Genomic DNA, 26,095 nt, shown 5'->3' on the forward strand with positions numbered 1-26,095 from the left:
CTTTTGAATTACCTGTGTCTTCTGAGTTATGACCTTCGATGTCAACGATTCATGTGTAAATATGTTCATTTGTATTTTTTAGTTTATAATGCCAATTTTCAAAGTAGTTTTACCAAATTACACTCCCACTATCAGTGTGACTCTTTCTATTATCCCCATTCTTCTCAACAGTTATTCCCACAGTTATTAGCTTTTCCCACATGATGGGCACAAAATTATATCTTGTTATGGTTTTAATTTGCATTTCCCTGAAGTTGAGTATATTTTCATATCTTTACTTGTCATTTGTGCCTTCTTTCTATAAAATGTTTGTTCATAACATCTACTCAATTTTACATTTGAGCTGCTTTTAAAGTATTTTTTGTTCAGTTTTTTTATGTATACTAATCCTTTGTTGGTAATGTGTGTTTCAAATATCATTTCACAATCATGATTTGTCTTTTCACTTTATTGTACTCGTTCAGGTCTGGCTTCTTTCACTCAACATAATGTTTTTGAATTCATTCATGTTCCTGTGTATAACAGCAGTTTATTCTTTTTAATTGCCAAGTAGTATTTCAGTGGCTATCATTTATCTGCTGACAGACATTTGAGTTGTTTCCAGATTCAAGCTATTATGAATAAAGATGCCATGAACATTCATATATAAGTCTTTTTTTTTTTTTTTTTTTTTATTTATTTATTTTTGGCTGTGTTGGGTCTTTGTTTCTGTGCGAGGGCTTTCTCTAGTTGTGGCAAGCGGGGGCCACTCTTCATCACGGTGCGCGGGCCTCTCACTATCGCGGCCTCTCTTGTTGCGGAGCACAGGCTCCAGACGCGCAGGCTCAGTAATTGTGGCTCACAGGCCCAGCTGCTCCGCGGCATGTGGGATCTTCCCAGGCCAGGGCTCGAACCCGTGTCCCCTGCATTGGCAGGCAGATTCTCAACCACTGCGCCATCAGGGAAGCCCCATATATAAGTCTTTGAGTAGCCATTGTTGCTACTTTCTTCCAGTCTGTGGCTTTTATTTTCATTTTCTTAACAGTGTCTTTCAAAGAACAGAAGATTTTCATTTTGATAAAATCCAATATTTTTTTTTTTTCTTGTATGGTTCATGCTTTTTGCATCCTATATAAAGAATCTTTGCCTACTCAAGGGTCACGAAGATTTTTCTTTTAAGTTTTTTACATTTAGTTCTATAATCCATTTTGAGTTATTTTTTCTACATAATGCAAGGTAAGGATTGAGTCACTTTATTTTATTTAGTTTTTGTATAGGAATGTCCCATCGTTCCAGCATCATTTACTAAAAAGACTATCCTATCTCCAGTTGAATTATCTTGGCACCTTTGTTAAAATCAACTGGCCATATACATGTGGATCTATTTCTGGACTCTCTATCCTGTTCCACTGATCTATATGTCTGCCCTTATGCCAATACCACACTATCTTGATTGCTATACCTTTATACTAAGTCTTGACAACCAGTAGTTCTTTATTTCAGTTATTCTAGGTCCTTTGCTTTTCCATATATATTTTAGAATCAGCTGGTCAATTTTTACAAAAAAACCTCCAGCTTGAAAAACATGAACAAATTTGGAGGTATAACACTACCAAATTTCAAGACTAACTACAAAGCTATAGTAACTAGGACACTGTGAAGTTGACATAAGAATATACAAATAGATAAGGAACTGAATAGAGTCCAGAAATAGATGCACATATATACTGCCAATTAATTTTTACCAAAGTAGCAACGCAAATCAATGTGAAAATAAATGTATTTTCAACAAATGGTACTGGAACTGGATAAACATTAAAGATAGAGAAAATTATACCTTGTTCCCTATCTCATTCTGTGCCCCAAAATCTGTAGGCCATAGACCTAAATGTAAAAGCTAAAATTATAAGGCTCATAGGAGAAAAAATAGAAGAAAAATTTTTGCAACCTCAAGTTAAAAAGTGAAAAAAGCACGTCACAGACTTAGGACTCTAACCAGAGTACATGAAGACTACTTACAACCCAGCAATAAAAAGACAAGCATCTTGATTTAAAATGAACAAAAGAATTGAAAAGATGATTCACAAAAGAAGATATACATATGAGCATTAGTATATGAAAAGGGGCTCAATACCATTAGTTACAGGGAAATGCAAAATTAAAACCTCAGTGAGATACCATTTCATACCTATTAGAACTGGGAATCCTCATCAACTACCGATGAGGACGCGGATCAAGTGGAAGTCTCATTTATTGCTAGTAGGAGTATAAAATGGTACAACTAATTTGGAAAACTTTGGAAATTTCTAATAAAGTTAACCATACATCTATTCTATGAACCAGCAGTTCCACTCCTAGGTTTATTCCCAATAGAAGCAAAAGCATATAGGCACAATAAGTCCTGTACTAGAATGTTTATCAGCAGCTTTATTCATAATAACCCCAAACTAGAAACAACCCAAATGTCCATCAACAGGAGAATAAACAAACTGTGGAAAATTCACATAATGGGTAACTATTCTACAATAAAAAGGAATGAACTGATGATACACATGACAACATGGATGAATCTCAAAAACAATACGTGGAATTCGATGAAGGCAGTCAAAAGGTACAAACTTCCAGTTATAAGATAAATAAGTGAGCTTCCCTGGTGGCGCAGTGGTTAAGAATCCACCTGCCAATGCAGGGGACACCGGTTCAAGCCCTGGTCCGGGAAGATCCCACATGCTGCGGAGCAACTAAGCCCATGTGCCACAACTACTGAGCCTGCACTCTAGAGCCCACAAGCCACAACTCCTGAACCCGCATGCCACAACTACTGAAGCTCACGTGCCTAGAGCCCATGCTCCACGACAAGAGAAGCCTCCGCAATGAGAAGCCTGCATACCTCAACGAAGAGGAGCCCCCACTCGCCACAACTAGAGAAAGCCCGCGCGCAGCAACAAAGACCCAACGCAGCCAAAATAAATAAATAAATGAATAAAATAAATAAATTTTTGAAAAAAGATAAATAAGTACTAGGGATGTGATGTACAACATGATATGTATAATTAACACTGTTGTATGCTATATATGAAAGTTGTTAAGAGAGCTAATCGTAAGAGTTCTCACAAAGAAAACTATTTTGCTATTTCTTTAATTTTGTGTCTATATGAGATGATGGATGTTCACTAAACTTACTGTGGTAATCATTTCATGATGTATATATGTCAGATCATTATGCTGTATCCCTTAAACTTATACGGTGCTATATGTCAAATATATCTCAATAAAACTGGAAGAAAAAAGAAGACAAAAACTTCCCTTACCTATGTGGAAGGTAGAACCAAAAGAACACTTACTGTATGATTCCATTAATGTGAGATGCAATAACCTGCAAATCTAATCTGACAGTAAACAGAACAAAGGTTACCTCTGGGAGGGGATGATAGAAGGGAATATAAGGGAACATCCTGGATTGATGGAAATGTTCTCTATCGTGATTTGGGTGATGTTAGCATGGGTATACATTTGTTAAAACTCATAAAATTGTACAGTGCAATGTGTGCATTGTACTATGAATAAATTATACCTCAATAAAGAAAATAATATAGAAATGCATTGAGATAATACATTCATTCATCAACATAAACTTTTAACCTTACCAATTTTTAAATATGAATAGAGAAGGAAGCAATGGCATACAACAAAGTAGGAATAAAGGAGAATTTAGTCTAAATAAGAAATGACTTTAAAAACTTATATTCCTAACAATCCAGAAATAAAGCTCCAGATAATATCAACTGAATTAGTTAGATTGAGGTTTTTCTGTGAGCAAGTGAGACTGAAGATGATGGTGGCTTAATTAAAAGAGAAATTTATTTCTCTCTTGCATAAAGAGCTGTGATGGCAGCCCTATAAATTCCAAGGAGTCAAGTTCCTTCTGAATTTCTGTTCCATACCCTTAACATGTTCCTCATGTCCCAAGATAGCTGCTCAAGCTCCAACCACCATTTATACATTCTAGCCAGGAAAGAAGAAAGTGATGAAGGGCTTGTTCTCCTTTTAAGGATATTTTCCAAAATTCATACCCAACATTTCTGTTTATACTTTATTGGCCAGAACTTATTGCCAAACTTAGATACATGGGAAGGTTGGAAATGTACTCTTTATTCTGATCCACTATATGCCCAGAAGGAAAGGGATGAAAGGTGCCACAAGAGAGGATTATCAAGCTTTACCCCAGTCCACTTTTTTATTCACCTAACTATTCACTTGCACCTCTTCCCATATGCAAAATGCACTAATCCTCTCCTAAAAGAAGGCAACCTCAAACTTTCACGAAAGAAATCAAGGAAAAGTGAAGTGCTCTGCATCATGACAGAGAGCTAATTTGGGACCATATGGTAATGAAGGAAATGAGCCAGCACAGACACAGTAAGCACCCCAACCTGTCCCCTCCCTGAGTCTCAGTGCCGTTCTCCATAGCCTGGCCAAGGCAGTCTGGTGCTCAAGACTATTTGCCGAGAAGGGGAGTGGCAGAAACACACAGAAAAAGGGCTTGATGTTTGGGCCCAATGCCCTGACCCCTCTCTTGCTTCCAGTCTCTCTCACTTCCTCCTTCCCAGATGCATTGGCTAGCAAACTCATCCACAAAGTTCCCTGCAGAGATGCTAACGGCTATGAGGAACACAGCAGCAGAACCCAACTGCTAAAGCCATCTGTCAACTCACATCACATCACATCACTCCAGGGTTTAAAAAGTATCACAAACACTTTCCTAAGCTAAATGTAAGTTCTCTTCAGTGATCCCAGACCAACAGAGATGTAGAACACACACACGACTCTTCAAACATTTATTCAGTTGACATCAGAAATATCTGCACTCCTTGACGCCTCAACACAACTTGGGGTGAGCCTGGATGTGGCCGCTGGAGCACTGGGAAGGGGGTTCCAAGACTGAGTTGCCCCAGGAGGGCTTGTGTGGCAGAGGTTGAACACTCAGATGCATCCGCACTGGGCAGCAGGGGACCTTCTCCCAACTCAGACAACTGAGTCAGATGTGGACATGGTGATGCCTCCTCACTCTCTCCCAACAATCACCAAGCGGACTGGTTTGATAAAGTGTCAAGTCTAACGCTGTTTCACCGGTGATGATGTCCCTTCTTTGCTAGATGTTCTCCAAGATGTGGATGAAGCATCATAAAGCGTCACCTGGCAGGTCACTGGCCATCCAGCTGGGATGGTTTCACCCACTTCTTCCCGGCAGGCAGAGCACAGCCAAGGTGTAGGTGTGGATGAGGCAGGTTCCTGGATCACCAGGCCAGGAAACTTCCAGGGTTCCTTTCCTGCTGCCACTCTCTGTCATGTGGATCTCCACAGGGTCAGTGGATCCCAAAAGAAATTGAGGAAAGGGCATTGAGTAGAAGTGGGAGGTCAGAGGCAGGGCTAGTGTGAGACTCAGAAACAGGAGGGGGTGTGGGCCAGGGTGATCACAGGGTCACCAGGATGCCCAGAGGCAACACCAGACACACCAGCAGAATGAGGAGCACCACTGGATACAAAGAGGTAGCCTGGTTCACCACTGCAACTAGCCACTTAGTGTAGAAGGCAGTATCTGCATAAACTCCAGGTGAAACTTTACGACCACAGCTGACACCCCAGCTCACAATCCCTATCTGGACCCATGTGGTATTATATTGACAGACCAGAGGGGTCCCCAGAATCTCCCTGGAAAAAGAGAAAGAAACAAACCACAGGAATGGAAGAGCCCCCACTTCAGGGCAGGCTGATTGCACTGCACGGCGCTGAAAGACAGGCACCTGTGGGCCTTCCCCAGACATCTCCCAGGCCCAGATTTCTTGATTTTGAGAACTGAGAACTGAAGAGTCAATTGGAAAAATTTAGTAGCCTCTGAGGATACTATGACTGGTCATTTCCTATACCACAGTGGTTGTTAAACACTTTGAATACCACCTTTGCATGGAGCCTCCTAAATCCTTACACCTAGCCTAAAGTTTCTCTAGAGCTCCTGACCATATAACCAGCTCCCTCCATATTCTAAGCTACACTCTCAGACATCCCACAGAGTCACCCCAGCTCACGCAAACACTGCACATCCTTTGCTAAAACTGCTCTGTGGCCCCCCATCTACCAGCTCAGTCAGAAACTCAGAGTCGGGCTTCCCTGGTGGCACAGTGGTTAAGAATCAGCCTGCTAATGCAGGGGACATGGATTCGAGCCCTGGTCCGGGAAGATCCCACATGCCACGGAGCAACTAAGCCCGTGCACCACAACTACTGAGCCTGCGCTCTAGAGCCCATGCTCCACAACAACAGAAGCCACCGCAATAAGAAGCCCGTGCACCTCAACAAAGAGTAGCCCCTGCTCACCGCAACTAGAGAAAGCCCGCACGCAGCAACGAAGACCCAATGCAGCCAAAAATAAATAATAAATAAATATTAAAAAAAAAAAAAAAAAGAAAGAAACTCAGAGTCCTCCTCAAGCCCTCCCTCACCCGCACCCTCACATGCAGTCAGTCACCAAGAACTGATGACTCAACCTCAGACACAACTCCTTCACCTGCCCCACCAGCCCAGGTCCTGCCTGGGGCTCAACACCATTGCCTACACGGTGGAAAACAAACTCCTGCCTATAGTCCCGCATGGACAGGAACGAGAAACATAGCACAGCGTTGCAGGCCACACACAGTCTGATTCCAATCCCCTTCTCTGGCCATATTTGCCACCTCATTGCTCCAGACCTGAAACACATTCCCTAAACATGACACGTTCTTCAGAACTCTGAGCCTCTGTACTTGCTGTTCCCTCTCCCAACAGTGATGTTCTCCTCTTTCCAAGACTCCAAATACTCATCCTCTAAGACCTGGCTCAGATGTCCCCTGCTCAGAAAGGCTGCTCGGTGCAAAGGGGAGACTGTGGGCCCAGGCACTCCCAGGGGGACCTTGAACTTACGTCTTTTAGGGACCACATCTGTATAATATGTATAATTATGTTGCAGGGCTGTGAGCTGGGTAACTGAGCTAATGTGGGTGAATGCTCACACTGGCACAGTAAGTCGCCATAGAAGGAACTCAATTATACGTACTTACATTATTATCATTACCACCCCCAACTTCACCACACCCTGGCAGCACGCCCAGGATGTGAGGGCTGCTCCCTATTGAAGGAACAGGCCAGGCCAGCTCAGTGGGGTCTTGAGGGGTTCTCCCCTGAATCTCCGTAGTAAAAGCTGAAAGAGGAGGTGGCAAATAACCCAGGCCCTGCCACTGGGGAATGAGGAAACTTTGAGGCGACAACCTCAATGTGGAGGTGGCAAGAGGCCCATGAACTTACCTGACAAGAATCCTTTCCTATACTATTATAGCCACAGATCATTCCTTCCAGTACTACATCCTTATCTGTTGGCATAGCCTTCTGGACCATCCCATTACATTCTTCATAGTAGATGATACATTGGTCCATCTCCCAGAGAAAGACTGAGACAAATGGGCCACCTACAAGCAAAGAAACTCAGCAGTGGGTAGATCTGCACAGGTGGACAGTAAGCCCCCAAACACCTTGAATCCCCCTTGAAGAAGGCAGCACAGAGGATATTGTCCCCATTTGACAACAGAGGAAACTGAAGCCCAAAGTTGACATGGGGAGAAGAGAAGGTAGGAACCAAAACCAGGACAAGAGAAGGAAGAACAGATCAGGATGGGAAGAGGCGAGGCCTTACCAGCCTGAGAAATGATAACCAAGCATCTGTCACTCTGCGCATCAACAGTAATAATGAAAGGTGTCCGGTGCATCAGCAAAGTGTCTTTACTTTAAAGCAGAATCACAGACTCTCAGACAGGTACTGCCCAAAGGAACAATCCAGCCTCCTCCCAGAGATAGGAGGCCCTATAGCCTCACCAACTGGGGTCCTCGGGCTCTGCCAACACTCCCAAGGACAGGAAAGTCCCTGGGCACCAAGACAGGTACTTCCAGCAAGGGACAGCTCTGCCTGGCAGACGGCTCATGACCCCCTGAGCAGAAATCCACCCTGGAGAGAACTCCAGAGCATCTGGCTCTGTCCCCAGAGAACCTAAAAATGCCCCCAAACCAGCCAGGCACAGCTCCCCACAAATCTGCAGGAGATTTCACCCATGTATTTCTTCTTCTCCTGAGCAGCTCTAGTTCCCAGGACTGGTGCCTTGCTTAAACGGCTGCCATCAAATATTTGTGTGGCAACAAAAGACCTCAACCAATTTCTGGGCTCAAGCCAATTGGGAACCACTAGCCTGGCTGCCTCCTAACCCACCTGCCAGGTGGTGTGCTTCCCTACCCCTCCCTTTAGTGTTGTTGCCTACTCCAGGGATAAGGCTGCCTCCCTCTGCCCAAGGTTACTTCCTGCCTCACAGTCTCACCGAATTCTTGTTGCTTGCCCCATCCAGTCACCCAGCACCTGGTCCCAACTTCCACCTGGAAAGTCTTCTCAGGGATGCATATAGGCTGGATGACCCCAGTGAAATTTACAGGGTAGAAGAGCCAGAGAAGAGCAAGGTCATATTTAACGGTTCCACGTGTTGAGAACTGAGGGTGAACAACGACTCGGCTGATCGGAACCACCAACCCTGAGATTTCACCATAGACACTCCGATCTCCCATCATGACACTGTAGTGGTAACAGCTGTGGGAAGAGGACATATCCCTCGTAGAGACCCTGGGAAGCATCCCTTGTGCCTTTCCACACATATCAGCTGTTTCCCAATCTGGCCCCAACCGCTCTCACCACTCTCGCTACGACCGTATCAGCAAAAAACCCTCCTAATGACTCTCAAAATTGGTTGGCTCGCCCAAACAATTGGTTTTGTTCACCAAACTAGTATTCCTAGTAACAAGACTACCAGTGCAGAATCCCTCCCATTTTTATTGTGTGTGCTTTGGTTTGGGTTGGGTTTTTATCAACTTGCAGGGCAGCAGAAACTAGTGGGTATCTGAGAAGGGCAGGACTGACTCCAGAACTCTCACATCTCCACTTGTCATTACTCACCTTAAAATACAGTGGGCTGCAGTCAGCACCCACTGAGCTGTGATGAGGGAACCTCCGCACATGTCTGCCACTGACCCTCAAGCTCACCTGCGAGGGCCACTTCCCTTCTTTCGCTCTGATTTCCTCCCACAATTTTCAGGAACACTTGGCTACACGATGGGGTGAGGACAGGGTAGCAAGGAGAACCTCAAAAAAACAGGCCCTGTCTCCCGGGAGCCCCTCAGACAGCCGAGAAGGCCATGTCCTCCTAGGCTCCAGGGCAGCGCTTCCAAGTCCACAGGCCATGGACCCACAGACGAAGCGTGTCTCCCTCAGGCTCCACAGCAGGGCTGCACTAATTCAGACCCCGATCCCCTCAAACTCCCAGGGAGCACCGGCTCCCATCCTGGCGCCTCAGCCTGCCCCTCCAGAAGGCCAATGCGAAGAGTCACCTGACCTAAACTCCACCAACTTGGGGGCTCCCGGAGTCCCAGGGGACCCGGGGCTCCCAGGGGCTCCCTGACCCCCTCCAAGGCTTGGCTGGTCCGCCGTGGGGTCCTCGAGGCCACCTCCCGAGAGGGGTGAAGTGGGCGAGGGAGTCGCTGACCTGCCCGCCGGGGCCTCCCTGAGCCAGCGCTGAAGGAGGAGGAGCCAGACCAGGAGGCTGCGGGGGCCGCCCGGGGACGCCATGGGCTCGGCGATGGCCGCGGCGCTCTGCGTGCCCCCGCCCACGAAGTCTCCTGCCTGAGAGTGCAGGGTCGCGCTCTCAGATCCTCACGCCAGACTGTGTCCAGCCGGAACGCTGTCCAGGCCCGAGGGGTGAGGGTACATCTGAGGAGACTGTCCTTGCTAGGGACCTTCCAATTTAACGTCGGCTCTAAAAGGCGGGTGCTTTCTGACGCTCCTGCCCTTCTTGGTGTGGTACCTGGCCTGGAGCTGGTGAGGGTGGGCAGTCTGGGAACTAGCTGAGGAGCCTTAATTCTCCATAACGGTTCCTCAAGGCAGGGCCTCATGCACCAGACCTAGATTTGGGGGGAGGGGGACTACAGATGAAGTGGGTGTGGGTTGGACAAAGGAGCTGGCTGCTATGCAACTTCAGTCGCGGGGATGCCTGTAAAAATGAGCCACCACCAAAGATACCCGCAGGTCAACCCATTCTTATTAGCTCTATGTCCCTGATGTCTATTTGTCTTTGTTGCTTAAGTGCTTCTACCAGGCCTCTGCCTCTCTGGGTTTCATCATCCCTGTTGAAGTCCGGGGAAAAAACAACAATAACAACTTTTGAGTTGTAGTACTTTTCCCCAGCCAAAAGAGGACAGCCAGTTACAGTGTTTTTCGAGGATATGGGTGTCCCCCTCACAATTTATTCTTCAATGTCTTGATGAAGGGGTTATTCTCTAAAGCCCTCTCTCTTTGCATTCCTTTCTCCACATTAGGCCAAGGAATTTCTGACATTTCAATTTCCTTTAGCGTGGTCCACTACTGCGTTCAGGTTTAAAACAACACAGTAAACATGTAGAATCATTCCCACCTGCCTGAACCAGCAAACTGAATTCCAAATTTCTAGCAAGTGTACTGTTGATAAATTTGGGACCAAGCCTTCCCAATCAAGAATCCTTTGAATCCCGTCCTATATATATATACCCCTTGTTCCTTCCAATGTAGATCAGCAAAATCTTGCACTTCTTTTTGTAAGGAAGCCTCCTACCCCTGGATTATACTTTGCACCTGTCCTAGAGCATGCTGGGATCTTACTCTAGTTATTAGGTCTAGAGGCAGTGAAGACTGGGGTGGTTCAGGCAGAGAATAGGTATGCCCTTATAATGTAATTTACTCACATGAAGTCATTACAGTGTCTCTAAGGTGGAGAGGACCGGCCTTATCAAATGGGAGGAGGCGCTGTTTCTGTTAGCAAGAGTGGTTCAACGTGGCTGGGGGTAAGGGTGTCCTAAGTCTATCCAAATGTATTCCCATGTAAATTTTCAGGGTCTCACTCCCAATCAATGCCCTAACATTTTTGTAAGAGTTCTGATGAAGCTCTTCATTCAATTTATGTTGAAATTCAGCAAGCCAAAAGATCAGATACTACATCTTATTATCAACTACATCAACCCTGCAGTTATAAGGCATATGAAAATATTTTAGGGAAGTCATGGAAGTTTTTAAACTGAGAAGTTAAAATTGTAAGCCTTAACTACAGTTCAGTCTTTGGAGAGGTAAGCAGGAATCACTACGGGAAAGGTATGAAGTCTGGCCTGGGTCCTTCTATTCTGTTTCCTCTCCCTCTGTGCTGCCAAAGAAGAAGGAGAAGGAGGAAAAGAAGGAGAAGGAGGATAAGAAGGAGGAAGAGGAGGAGATGCTGCCTTATGCAACTAGGGGAAGGGCATAAAACTGTAATTTTCAGGACACAGTTTAAAGCCTACTGTAGCTGGGTGAAGAGAACATAAAATAACCTCTATCCCTGGGGGAGGAGCAGGAAACTCTCCTGGACCAGACTTATAGAGATCTCCTATACTGCGAGAGGGTCAAGGTCACTGAGAAGGCCTCTTCTCTGAGAGCCAAGAATATAGCACCTGCCTAAGAGGGAGGCTGAATCAGGACAACAAAGAATGCCCCACCTCTTCCCTCCACTAGCAAGTGTCCAGGAACAAGTAACAGCAGTCTATTGCTAGAAGAGAGAGTAAAAGCATGGAGAGACATCTTCTGTGAGACACAGGCACAAAGAGAGGACAGACAGGTGAGAGTGGAGAAGACACTGAGAAAAACTCTCCAACAAATCAGCTACCACTCTAAGCAAAAAGTAACACTAGAAGAGTTTGAAGCCTGCTGCATATTGAGGGTAACCATAGCAACAACAAAAATCAGAGACAATCAGGACACAATTATCTCAACACTCCCCACTAAAGAAAAGACATGCCCATTTCTGGACATAAATAGTATTGCTTAAGTCTCTACTATTCTACACAAGATGGCCAACTTTCAACCAAAAATGACAAGACACACAATAAAACAAACAAACAAACAAAAAATAAATAACACTCTTTCAAGAGACAAACCAATCAACAGAACTAGAGTAAGATATAACATGGATTTTGGAACTATCACACAGGGAATTTTAAATGCTATGATGAATATATTTGAAGGCTTTAGTTCAGAGGTCCATAAACATTTTCTATAAAGGGCCAGATAGCAAATATTTTAGAATTTGCCAACCATAAGATAAAATTAAGGATATTATGTAGATTTTCTTATAAGAAGGAACCATTTCCTCAAAAACAGTAATAATACGAATTGGATACAATATTTTATACTATAAATCTACTAATGAGAAGATTGAAATTTTGGAGAGGGGAGGAATAACATTTTACTTAATTGAGGTTCAAAGTTAGCATTCTCTATCATCAAAATCAATTGTAAATGTTCTGTTAATGGTGAACTGTAATGATATTGGGTTGGCCAGAACTTTTTGGCCAACCCTATATTTTATGCTTTTCGTTTTTTTTTTTTTTTTTTGGCTGCGTCAGGTCTTAGTTGTAGCACACGGGATCTTTGTTGAGGCATGCAGGATCTTTTCATTACCCCACGCGTTCTGCTCAGGCTTCTCTCTAGTTGCGGCGGGCAGACCTCTCTGGTTGTGGCGTGCGGGTTTTTTCTCTCTCTAGTTGTGGCGCGCAGGCTCCAGGGCACGTGGGCTCTGTAGTTTGCTGCACAAAGGCTCTAGTTGAGGCGCACGAGCTCAGTAGTTGTGGCACGCAGGCTTAGTTGCCCCGCGGCATGTGGGATCTTAGTTCCCAGACCAGGGATCGAACCCGCGTCCCCTGCATTGGAAGCCAGGTTCTTTACCACTGGACCACCAGGGAAGTCCCTATGCTTTTCATCTTTAAGAGTGTCTTTTCATGCAGATAGGTGCCATCATCAAATGCTGCTATTAATCTATGAACATATGGCTTTGAGCAAAAAAAAAATCTTCACTTGGAAGGCATTTATTGAGTTTTTTTGGATTTTTCTCTTGATATGTGCCTTTTATCCTGTCATTACATTGCAAATTAATCACTTCATTGAAGTTTAGGTGGAAGCTCCTCAACTGCAATGTTAAGTGGATTTTTGAAATATGTAAATCTCCTTTGCACTTGCATTAAGGTCCAAAAACTGCTTCTCGAACTGTAGCAGAAAGCTCAGAAAATATATCTACTGCAAATGTGTGTGGAAATGCATGTCTTGCTCCTTGTTTTAACTTTGGACAGCACAGGGACTTTTTTAAAGTAGCTTGATATAACTTGTGATTCAAAAAACATTACTTATCATCAAAGTGATTTTACCATAGTATAGACAGCAACAGAAAACTAATAAAGGATGGGAGATACTGTTATAAGGCCCTTGCACTACCTAAAATACTAATCCTGTTATTTGAAGAAAGAGGACAGTTAACTAAAGATATTCACTGTAAACTCAAGGGAAATTAGAGAAAAGTTAAATAACTATAATAAGTAAGACAACAGTGAGGATAAAATAGAATCATAAAAAATACTCCATTAATTTAAAGAAAAGCAGAGAGGAAAAGAGAAACAAGAGATGGGACAAATAGAAAACAACTAGCAAGATGGTAGATTTTAATCCAACAATAACAATACTTACACCAAAGGTAAATGAATCTATTAGATGAATTAGCGATTCTATTAATTCACGTTCATGTTGTATTATATGAATTAAGACAGACTGTCAGACAGGATTTTTTTTTAAAAAGCACAACAACTATTTACCCACATTAAATATAGACGGGTTATGGGGGAAAGTATAGAATATGATATATGATGCAAACACTAATCAAAAGAAGAAATGGCTAGATTACTATCAGGCAAAGTCAACACCAGAACAAAGAATATTGTCAGGGATAAATAAAGACATTAATTGCATAATGATAAACAAAATCCTAAATATGTTAGGATCCTAAATGGAGCTAACAACAGATCCTCAAAATTTACAGAGCAAGGGGAAAAAGACATTCTAACCACAATTAGAATTTGGAACTTTAACATTTCTTTCATAATTGATAGAACAAGTATACAGAGAGCTACTAAGTATATATAAGATCTGTAAAACACTATCAATGAATTAGACCTAACTGACATTTATAGAATACTATATCCTAGCAACAACAGAATATACCTTTTTTTGAGTGTACATGGAACATACACCAAAATAGAGCATATTATGGGGCCATTAAACAAATGGTAGCAAATTTGAAAGAATTAAAATTGTACAGAATATGTCTTCAAATTATAACAATATTAAACTAGAAACCAATAATAGAAAAATATCTTGAAAATTGCCAGATGTTTGGACAGATTTTAAAACTTTTATTTTGGACTTCCAGAATGGCTACATGAGGAACTCGGTTGATTCTCTCTCCAGAGAGAAAGCTATTTAGCTGGTGAAAATTATTTTTTTAAAAATAACTATTTAGGGCTTCCCTGGTGGCGCAGTGGTTAAGAATCCGCCTGCCAATGCAGGGGACACGGGTTTGAGCCCTGGTCTGGGAAGATCCCACATGCCGCGGAGCAACTAGGCCCGTGAGCCACAACTACTGAGCCTGCGCATCTGGAGCCTGTGCTCCACAACAAGAGAGGCCGCAATAGTGAGAGGCCCGCGCACCGCAATGAAGAGTGGCCCCCACTTGCCGCAACTGGAGAAAGCCCTTGCACAGAAACGAAGACCCAACACAACCAAAAATAAATAAATAAAACAAAAGAATAAAAAAAAATAATAACTATTTAAGTTCTATGGAAATTGTCCTAAGGGCATACAGAAAATTGAGAAATATTTATGCAAGAAAATCTAAAAATTCTTGGTAAGAACCAAGATTTCTTGGCGAGAGTCTGTGGTATTTGAGCCACGACCAGCTCCCGTCCCTACTCCTTAGCTTCATATTATGGAACTCTGTTCTGGGCAAGTGGCCAAGACAATGGGGTCTCCCTCTCCCCCAGCTATGGTTTCACCCCAGGAGAAGCAGATAGCTGGTGTTTTTCATTCTTCCAAGACCATTTTTTTAGAAGATCTGTTCTAGAAGGCATGACCAAGAGCACTAGAGCTTCCTTCCCTCACTTAGCCCCTACTCACAGAGCAGAAGCTCTACCCCAGGCACAGCAGGCTAAGAATCCTGGGTCTTCAATTGTCCCATCCCAGCTCACTCATAGAGCAGAGGTTCCATGGGAAGGGCAAGTGAGATACCAACTCTCTCCCCATTGCCCACTAATAGAACAGGAGTTTCATTCCAGGAGAAACAGGCTGCCATCCCCATCCCTAGCTCTGGTACAATAGCACAAACATTCTGCCCAGGAGGATAGGCAGGCTGAAAGAAATGCTCTGCAACTCTGCTTGAAATAGCTGAATTTATTTGGAACAGAGGGTGGAGAAATTCATGCCTAATGGAGTTGTTAAAACAACAGAGATCTTCCTGGTAAGCAGTTAAGAGAGGGTCAGTAGCTCCATGATACTAGCAACAAAAAGTGAAACAGCAGACTAACCAGTTTAACAGAGAAAACCAGTGAAAGAAGCAGCCAAGAGGAGTTCTCCTGGGATCACACTCATCCCCAGGGGTCTAAACCACTGTGCATGCACTAGGCTACACCAACTCAGGAACAATAAGAGCAGGAAGTAGAGCAAATTTAAATGTATTTCCCAAACCAAACACAGATCAGCAAAGTGCAGAAACCTTGCTAGTGCAGTGGATTTAAGCACAACCTCTGACCAAATACTAGCTGCACAATGAGCTTCTCTGACCCAGGGGCAACTCCTAATAAGCCCAGCTTAAAAATAAAATCACACTCATCCTTAGTAGGTTGAGAGACGGTGCACATACCCAAGCCTGTGTCTTTTCAAGAATGAATGGATAGGGAATTTCCAAGTTTCTAGTCATTGGATGAACATGTGGTGGCGGAGGGGGGAGTAAATTCCCTAAACGGTGAAAGCCGTCTCCAAGACATGCACACATTACCAAAGATAAATAGTGAAAATAAAACTGACCAAAGGGGCTTACACACAACCGCTGATCAATTGAGTAGCAAGCTTACAGTGATCCAGGAGCTAACCCTAGGAAGCCAGGCTAAAATATAAAAATAAGGAAAAAACCTAAGCAGGGACATCAGAGGCTGCAAATTGAGGGGGAAATAGACTTCACAAAATTATCTCACACAAGTACTAAACAAATAGACAAATGATCACCACAAATCCTGGGTGGGCAGGAATCAGTATCCGATTTGCTATACTATATTACCTATGACGTTTGCTTTTCAATGAAAAAATTACAAGACATGCAAAGTGATGAAAAAAAATTATTTTTAAGGCAGGACCAGAAAAATTTTAAACATAAAATTCTCTCTCTGCCTGTTTGAGCCACTAGCCCCTCCCCTTTAGTGTGCATTGTGCATCTGCATTATACACTAACTAGCTCCCCTCAGAAGACACAGGAATGCCTACTCGCCAAAAGAAAACCAATTTCCTCCTGGCACCAGAAGGTAACTCCTTAGGAGATAACATTCCTTTCTCAATCCTGTAAGGGCTCACAATAACCCACTACTCACCTTGGTGAACTATGTAAACTGTCAATATGGGACTTTGATGCATAAAACTTTGTCTCAAAATCTTATATAACTCTAGTTGCGGTGAGCGGGGGCTACTCTTCTTCGAGCGGGGGCTACTCTTCTTTGTGGTGCGCGGGCCTCTCATTGCGGTGGCTTCTCTTGTTGCGGAGCACAGGCTCTAGACACACGGGCTTCAGTAGTTGTGGCTCCCGGGCTCTAGAGCACAGGCTCAGTAGTTGTGGCGCATGGGCTTAGTTGCTCCGTGGCATGTGGGATCTTCCCCGACCAGGGCTTGAACCCATGTCCTCTGCATTGGCAGGCAGATTCTTAACCACTGCATCACCAGGGAAGTCCCCTCAGAACTTTCTGAAAAACTGTCTCCCAGGTTATAATCCTCAGGTTGGCTCAAATAAAATTTTCTACTTCTTTCTTAGATTGACTACTGATTAATTTTTTGTCAGCAAAAGATACAAGAAAGTTTAACCAATACATAGGAAAAGAAGCAGATAAGAGAAACTTAACTTATGGGGTCTTCGAGGGGCCCCATGTGTTGGACATAGTAGACAAAGACTTCAAAATAGTTATTTTACACATGTTCAAAGAAGAAAAAGAAACACACACATATACATACACATACATGTCATCTCAATTGAGGCAATAAGCATTTGGCAAAATTTAACACCCTTTCATGATCAAAAAAAAAAAAATCAATAAACTAGGAGCAAAAAGAAACTTCCTCAATATGATGAAGGCTATATATGAAAAACCCACAATGAATATCATACTTAATGGCAAAAGACTAAAAGCTTTTCCCTAAGATCAGGAACTAGACAAGGATGCTCACATTCACCACTTCTACTCAGCACTGTACTGAAAGTTCTAGCCAGCCAATTAGGCAAAATGATCTTATATATATAGAAAACCCCAAAGATTCCACAAAAAAACCCTGTTAGAGATAATAAATGAATTCAGAAAAGTTGCAGGATACAAAATTAACATGCAAATATTTGTTGCATTTCTATGCACTAACAGTGAACAATCAAAAAGGAAATTAAGCCGAAAATTAACCAGAAATCAATGACAGACTTAAATGTAAAACCAAAAACTATAAAACTCCTAGAAAAAAACTATAAGGGAAAATTTGTGTAACCTTGAAGTAGGCAAATATATCTTAAATAAGACATAAAAACAAGTGATAGAAGAAAAAATTGATAAATTGGACTTTATCAAAATTTTAAAATTTTGCTCTTTGAAAACTACTGTTAAAAGAATGAAAATTCAAGGTAAAGATTGAAAGAAAATATTTGCGATACATCTATGACAAAATATTTGTATCTAGAACATATAAAGAACACTTACAGCTCTGTAAGAAGACAAATGGCCCAGTAAAAACTGAACAAAAGCCAAATACTGGGGGGAAAAAAAAAAAACAATGACCACTGACAGGTAACTGGATAAACAAAATATGACATCCATACACATCAAAAGTTAACTAATTAATTAATTAACTAACTCCTGATACATACAAATGTATGGGTAAATCTCAAAATCATTATGTTGAGTGAAGGAAGTCAGACCCATACAGAATTATTCCATTTATATAAAAATTCATATAAAATTCCAGAAAATGTAGACCAATCTATAGTGACAGGAGGTAGAGCAGTGGTTGTCCTGGGCCAGGGGCAGAAGGAAGAACGAACTGTGAAGGGACACAAGAGCACTTTTACAGGGGATGGAATTGTTCTGTATCTTGATTATTGTTGTGGCTTTACAAAAATATGTATCTCTCAAAACTAGTCAAATATGTGCAATTTATTTCATTTAAATTATACCTCACTAAAATTGATTTTTAAAAATAAATAAAAATAAAATTGGTATAAAAAGGGAAATTAAGAAAACAATCCCGGGACTTCCTTGGTGGCACAGTGGTTGAGAATCCACCTGCCAATGCAGGGCACACGGGTTGGAGCCCTGGTCCAGGAAGATCCCACATGCTGTGGAGCAACTAAGCCTGTGTGCCACAACTACGGAGCCTGTGCTCTAAAGCCCGTGTGCCACAACTACTGAGCCCGTGTGCCACAACTACTGAAGCCCGCGCACTTAGAGCCCGTGCTCCGCAACAAGAGAAGCCACCACAACGAGAAGCCCGCGCGCTGCAATGAAGAGTAGCCCCTCCTCACAACTAGAGAAAGCCCGCGCGCAACAACGAAGACCCAACGCAGCCAAAACTAAATTAACTAATTAATTAGTAATTAAAAAAATTAATAGCTTTTGTGCTGCAAAAAACACTATCAGTAGAGTAAAAGATAATCCACAGAATGGGAGAAAATATTTGCAATTCATATATCTGATATGGGATTGATATCCAGAGCATATAAAGAACTCCTACACTCAAAAACAAAAACCCAATTTAAAAATGGACATAGAAATTGAATAGACATTTCTCCAAAGAAGATACAAAAATGTCCAGTAAGCACATGAAAAGATAACCAACATCACTAACATTAGGAAAATACAAATCAAAACCACAATATGATACTACTTCACACCCGTTATGATGGCTAAAAATAAACAATCCAAAATCAACAACACAGAAAATAACAAGTGTTGGTAAGGATGTGAAGAGATTGAAACCCTGTGCATTATGGAGAGGAGAGAGGAAGGAAGTAAGGGGAGAGAGTAGGGAGACAAGCAGAAGGGGAGTGGAGGAAGGTAAAGAAAGGAAGAAACTGAGCTATATATAGGCAGGAAGACCAAAATGCATCATTTGTGGAAGATATAATTGCTTTCTAAAACAAAGCCAAACAAACCAACTGAAAAATTAATAAAACTATAAGAGAATAAACTAAGAGGGCTGGGGAAAAGATCAATATACAAAGTCAATAACTTTCTACCCTGAAGCAATAATAAATTAGAAAATGTAATAGAAAAAAAAAGATATTCCATTAAAGATAGCCACACACACTTCTTAAAGAAATACCTAGGAATTGGCACAAGACCTTGCACCATCTGCCTGGGTTCCTCTGACCCTTTCTTATCACTCTCCTCCTCACTCACAGGGCTCCAACCCTGCTGGCCTCCTTGATGTGCCTCACTAGCTCCTGCCTCCCGGCCTTTGAACTGGCTGTTCCCTCTGCCCCCAGATGTCCACACAGCTCATTTCCTCACCTGGTGGGTCTATACCAGGATCAGTCAACTTTTTCTGTAAAGGGCCAAATAGTAAATATCTTAGGCTTTGTGGACCAAGAGACAAAATCAAGATTATACAGGTACTTATATAACAAGAGAGAAAATGAATTTCCATCAATGTTTATTGATGAAATTCAAAATATAATTAGGAGAACTGAGTACTGGTTTTGGGGGGTTTTTTTGTTGTTTTTTTGGTTTTGGTTTTGGTTTTGGTTTGGGGTAATACAGGTCTACTAAGAAGAATGGAATTCTTTTAGGGGGATAACATCAAAATTAGTGTTCCCTATCTTGGAAATGATTGCAAATGCTCTTCTGTAAAAACTATTCTCAGCTAAGAGGTGGTGAGCCAGATTTGGTCTGTACTCAAATGTCACCTCCCCATTGAGGCTCTCCCAGGACACCCTCTCAAAAAGTGTGCCCCCCTACTCTGCCCTCTTGATCCCCCTTATCCTCTAATTTTCTCTGTAGCGCTTCTCACAGTCGGAAATACTATACATTTTACTCACATATACATGAGCTGTCTTCCCCTTCCACGTGTAAACTTTCTTTGGACAGGGTTTTTGTATGTCCTGTCACTGCTGGATTCCCAGCACCTGGAACATGGCTGGCACACAGTAGGCACTCAACAAACATCTGCTGAATGAATGAACAAATGAACAAAATTCTAGTGAAAAGAGAATGAGTTAATACCTGTAAGTGCTCAGAGCATTGCCTGGCACACGCTCTGCTCAAAAAGTATTACTCACTGTTACTGTTGTTCCTTTGAGGAGGGGCCCCAAGCATCTGGAAAGTGCAAGCTCCAGAGCAAACAAATCTTCCAGCCACCAGATATGTCCAACGCACACCTATCTGCCTGCTACAACTCCTCTCCCTGTCTCCCTGCTCCCCCTGTGGCTCCTGGCCTCTGTCCCTCCACTGGACCCTGTGTCCTCCTCTGGCTTTCTGTCTTTGTCCCTCAGTTACAGATGGGGCTTCAGGACCAGTTCCCAAAGGCCGTCACCCCCTACGGTGCCTCCAGCAGAGTCTCCACTCACTACCAGAGATGCCTTGGACCCAACTGTCTGGTTCCACTCTCCATTCTGTCCCCCACCCCACCCCTTCATTGCCTAAGTATTCTGCCCGCCCCCTGGGTATTAGACTGACTAACTGCACCTCACTCAGCGCCTCCTCCTCTGGAAAGCCTTTCCTGACACCCTTCCCTGACTCCAGGTGTCCCAAGCCCCCTATGCTGACCCTTCATTGAACACTGTCATTCTGCCAGGACATCTGTGCTGCCCTGGCTATCTCCTCGGAGGCCCTTCCTCTAGCTCCCCAACTCTGCCCCAGGAAGACCAAGGCCTGATCCCTGGCCCCTTAGCTCCCGAGAGGCCCCTCCTCCAGCCCTCTGGAAATTACTTGTTCCTGGAGTCCATCTGCTCTCCCTTGCTGGTCCCCTCTCAAATCCCACAATGACCTCATCCTACAGTGGAGGAAATGAGAGGTGAGAGGTTAAGCAGTTTACCAGGACCATACAACGAGGCAGGAGGAAAGCGGGACCCTAGGCATGGCTGAGGAGGAGGGGCGCTGGAAGCACTGGCCTGGGATGCACAACATTGCAGACAGACAGAGGGACAGATTTTTGGATGAGCCAGCAGCTGAGCTGGGACTGGAAACCAGAGCTCCTCCTCTCTGCCCGACTTCTCTGCAAGGGCAGGCATCAGGGGCTCACCCTGAGGCGGCTCCCGCCCCCTGGCCCACAGCCAGCCGTCATCCCCGTGAGGTCAGCCACCGGGCCGCGATTTCGGGGAAATACCAGCTGCTTATTAAAAACAGGCGGTGGTCAGGCCCCTGCTGCTTTCCCAGTAGAAACTAGGCTGTTTGTTCCAAGAGGAGCAAGAGTGGGCAGGGCCTAGTCAGGGCCGCGCGGGGGCCTGAGTTGCAGTACCTGGTGGAGGGTCCGGGCTGGCCCGAGTAACTGGGGGTGGAGTGGGGTGGAATCCCATGTTTTGGCGAGGGCAGCCGGTGAGGGGACCGCCACCCAGCACGTGGCCGCTGAGCCGCCCACAGGGGTCGTGGGCTGGGACCTGGAAACCGCGCGGGACAGGCAGGACAGCCTTCGCAGCAGCACGCCCCCAGCTCCGAACTCAGGCAGCGGGGAGAACCGGAGGAAAAGCGGGCGGGTGAGCTAAGCCCCGCCCCTTCCGGAGGCAGCCCCACCCCGTCCCGCGGGTGCCTGCACCGCTGGGAGCAGCTGAGCCCTGCAGGGGGTGCCAGAGGGCCGTCCTCCGCGCTGCCGGCTCGGGCCGCGGGGCATCTGGAGCACGTTAGACCTGGGCGGCCGGAGGCGGCGTGAGCTCATCCCGGCCGGCCCACTGCGGTTTCTAGGTGCGGCGGAGGGAGCAGAACACAGAAGCGCCGCGCCGCGGCCCCAGGGGAGCGCGGCGGGAGCACAGCTCCTCCCGGGACGTGGGTGTGAGTCGGAGCGGCGACAGTGTGTGTGTCACTGGCGCGTCGCCCAGGGAGGGCGGGCCCTGGGAGCCGGCTGCCAGCGTGCGTCGCTGTGTGTCACTGTGTGTCGTGGCTTGTGAGGGTGTGTGTGTCCCCGTGGGGGAGACACGGCGTGTGATAAGTTGCAAACATCACAGCACATACTTCTCATTTTACAGGCAAGAAGGCTGAGTGCAGGGGAGGGAGAGGGCCGGCTGGGTGGCACAGGCCCGGGACTCCAGGCGTCCCGCCCCTCACCCTGTGTCCCTGTGTGTGTGTGTGTGCAGAAGGTGCGAGCCGGCCCATCGTATTCCACAGTGCCGGGCGGGGGGTGTGGGTGTCCGCCTTCCCTCCCGCATTAAACATCCTCTTCCTGGTCACTACCGCACCACCACCCACCCCCATCCCTGCAGGACCTCGACACTGGTCTCCTTCAGGAAGCAGGGAGAGACCCCTTCACACCAGGGCCCTGGTGAACAGTGACACACACCTGGGTACAGACTCGCACATGGAGCACACACCGGCACACATATGAGACACCCTCCTGTTGGTGGGACTCTGAGCTGGGAGAGCCAACAGGCAGGTTGCAAAGTGGTGACAGGGTTTGGAAAGGCCTCTTGGTGCAATGCCCCCATCCCTGCCAGGGAAAGGGAGCAGGAGGGACTAGAGGTCACTGAACCCTGCATCCTGGGGGCTCCAGCTCCCTGCAATGGGCCCTGAGGCTACTGCACAAGATGTGAAGGGCCCCAGGACTACAAGACTCCCAGGGCCAGGAGTCAGGGTGGGGCCACTGTGGGCAACACCAGACACAGAGTGGGGAGCTGGGGCTGCAGCAGGTACCTCTGAGCATCCAGGGGTCCCCCAACCCAGAAGGCTGGTCCTTACCTCGGACCCTCACCTCAGGGACCTACTCTCCCAGCTTTGGTTAATCGTAGCCCCAGCTGTGCTGGAGACCTCAGGGAGGTGGCCCAGCACCCGTCAGCCTTCCTGGCTGGGCTCGCAGCATTGTCATGCCTGCATCCTCCTCCCTTCACCCCACAGCTGGGCAGAGGCTCTGAGACAAAGACCCTGCCTGCAGGATGGGGCACAGGAGTCGATCGCCCTCCTCACCAGCTATTGCTCCCCAGGCCCAGAGCACACATTTGCAGGGGCTTGGTGATGCTGGGCTTGCTAGGAACTCTAGGCCTCTGTAACCCCTCTGTGTTCCCACCTGTGAAACAGAGAGGACACCTGCCCTAGCTAGACCTCCACAGGGAATGTAAAGTCTAAAGGGATGTGCATCTACTGTAGCCACAAGGGTCCTCAGCTCCCAAGACACTGGGGCAAGCTCGGTGTGGGATTTTTTTAACTGGAATGACTCTGGTTTGCATAACCAGAGCTTCCAAATTACTTAGCAAAACATGTTTGCTTTTTAATTAACATGTGCTTGAAAAACAATGGTTTTAATTAAAGTGGGTGGGGGAGAGAAGGGATGGTGGGGGAGAATATTTCAAGCTCCAGGGCCCTGGTCAGACTTCTTAAAAATAAAATGGGAGACTTGCCCCAAGCTGGCAGAGGCTGGGAGGCCAGGATCCTCTGGGAGCCTTAGGAACATACCTACCTGACTCCACTCCTCTACAGCTCCCTTGCTGAGAATTTACCCTTTTGCTGACAGTTTAATTACTCACTTATCCACTGTTCCCTGGGCCCCTCTGGAAAGGAGTGGGTTTTTTTAGAAAGCAGTCTTGGGGAGTAGATGAATGGGGGTCCACCAGACAGAAGGAAGAGTATGAGTGAAGTAAGAGAGTGTGGACCTTGTTGGGGGAACATTAAGGTTACTGGGGAGGGAGAGAGAGGAGGTGGGGGGGAGGTGACCCATAATAAAGCCAGATCCCCCAGACTGGTGGACTGGAAAGGTAGAGCTGGACCCAGAGCCTCTGATGTCCAAGCCCCGGCAAAGGGGGCAGGGGTAGTACTGAGCTGGGGCCAGGAACATAGGGGTGGAAGGTGGGTGAGGCCACAGGGGACAGAGGGATTGGCAGAGGAAGGGGAAGGGCTGTGGAGACTGGAGACAAGAGGTGGCTTGGGGCCTGGGGGCTTGCTGGTCAGATGCTGATGGGCTCTGTGGATTTGATCAGTCCAGCAGGGGGCAGCGTTGACCCCACCATCCTGCTGGCAGGAGATACCTACCCAGTGGGTACTCAGTAAATGCTTGAAGAAGGGAGAGAATGAGGAGATGATCCATCCAAATCAGCCACACCATCTCCCCTTTCTGACCTTTCAAGGCCAGCACTGGGGTGCAGCCTGGGATCAGAGGTCAGCATGGAGATGGGACAGGATGACCACCCCCTCACCCATGCAGACAAAGGGAGATTGGGAGGAAGCTTCTGGGGAGTGAGAGCACCCCCAGGGGTCAGGTTAGGTGACCTCAAACCCCCAGCTCCCAGTGGCCCCATCCAGGACCCTGTTTCTCATTAGGAGCCTTCTGGCCTCCCCCAGCCAGCACCCCGACGTGAAACATGCCTCCCTGTACTTAATTCATTACGTGCAGGGTGGGAGGCCCAGCGGGCGGGGGTTATTTTTCCCCTGAGCTCAGACATTCCTTGCTTTATTATTCTCCACGTTTCAAAGCAGCTGTCGCCTCCACCGACCGCCGCCAGCCCGAAGCTCAGAGTCCGGAAGGGGCCTCTCCAGGGCTCAGAACACCAGAGGTTCCCACCTCTGGTGGGAGCTCAGAACACCTCCAGCCCGCACCAGAGGGAAACTGAGGCCCAGAGAAGAAGCCCCAGGGCAACCTGCAGGGACCTCTCTCTCCCATAACACTGCCTTCCTTGCCCGGAAACACCCCCTCCCGGCCACCTTCCACACAGGTGACCTCAGGGCCCTCTACGCTGCAGAGCCAGCCCTTGCCTTCCAGCTCCAGGAGCAGGTGCTGGGATAGTTCTCAGGACCCTAAAAAACTGAGTGCCGGGACTTCCCTGGTGGCGCAGTGGATAAGACTCTGTGCTCCCAATGCAGGGGGCCCATGTTTGATCCCTGGTCGGGGAACTAGATCCCACATGTATGCCGCAACTAAGTCCTCATTCTGCAACTAAAAAAAAAAAAAAAAAGATCCCTCATGCTGCAACGAAGATCCTGCATGCAGCAAGTGAGACCTGCAAGAAAGGAAGGAAGGAAGGGAGGGAAGGAGGGAGAAAGAAAGGAAACACTGGGGTGCTTTAAAAACAAAAAAGATTTCTATTAAAAAAAAACCAAAAACACCCCTGAACCCCGACTGAGTCGGCAGCCTTACAGAGGGCAAGGCCCATCCCGGAACAAGGGATCAACCTAGAAAACAGCAGGGCTGGGTCAGCCTAGTGGATCACAGAGGGTTCAGGTGGGGGGAAAAGAGTTCTAAGGACCCAGTTTCTGAGGAGTAGAGACGCCTGGACAGATGTTGGCCCTACGTCAGAGAGCTGCCTGCCTGGCCAAGCTGCCTCAACAGGGGGTGAGCTCCCTGTTTCTGGGGGTGTTCAAGCAAGCAGCAGCTCATCAGTCTTACACAGGTATCTGAGGCCCCTTCCTGTCCAACTTTGAGGTCAGAGTCGGGCTGGCAGGCACAGTACCCACTCCAGGTGAACGGAATTAGGGGCCCCTCCCTGTTCACTCAGGTCAGAAGTCACAGGCACGACACAAGGACAGGAGACCTGGGAGCTGGGCCAGGGCCAGAGTAGGACCCGGCCAAAGCATTTTCTTTGTGAGTTCACTACAAGGTCCTGGCACCTGGGGAAGTGCTGGGAGCACAATAGATGTGTGATCACTGTGTACTGATGAGTTAAATGGGCCCTACTAGAGTTAGGGGAGGAAGGCAGCCTGCAGGGTTCAGGGCCTCCACCTAGGAGAGGGACTCTGACCACAGGGGA

The 26,095-nt window shown here is 46.1% G+C and overlaps 2 protein-coding genes across 2 annotated transcripts in view; both read right to left on the reverse strand.

The window, feature by feature from the left end:
- LOC309638366 (putative serine protease 45) overlaps positions 1–26,095 on the reverse strand; it is a gene marked incomplete at its 3' end in the record, with an annotated part of 98,399 nt that overhangs the window by 65,160 nt on the left and 7,144 nt on the right. Inside the window, exon 2 of the mRNA XM_082414248.1 lies at positions 20,255–20,384. The remainder of the gene's footprint in view (positions 1–20,254; positions 20,385–26,095) is intronic.
- LOC309638726 (putative serine protease 42) lies at positions 956–21,498 on the reverse strand (the record flags this gene model as incomplete). Its single annotated transcript, XM_082415022.1, is given in 10 exon segments — positions 956–3,536; positions 3,615–5,675; positions 5,677–5,691; positions 7,317–7,477; positions 8,375–8,637; positions 9,001–9,060; positions 9,062–9,108; positions 9,110–9,149; positions 9,587–9,723; positions 21,457–21,498. Coding segments are annotated over 9 exon segments (987 nt in total). The 3' UTR covers positions 956–3,536; positions 3,615–5,453.

Source organism: Balaenoptera physalus (genome assembly GCF_965194825.1).
Source record: "Balaenoptera physalus genome assembly, chromosome: 11".
Lineage (NCBI taxonomy): Eukaryota > Metazoa > Chordata > Mammalia > Artiodactyla > Balaenopteridae > Balaenoptera > Balaenoptera physalus.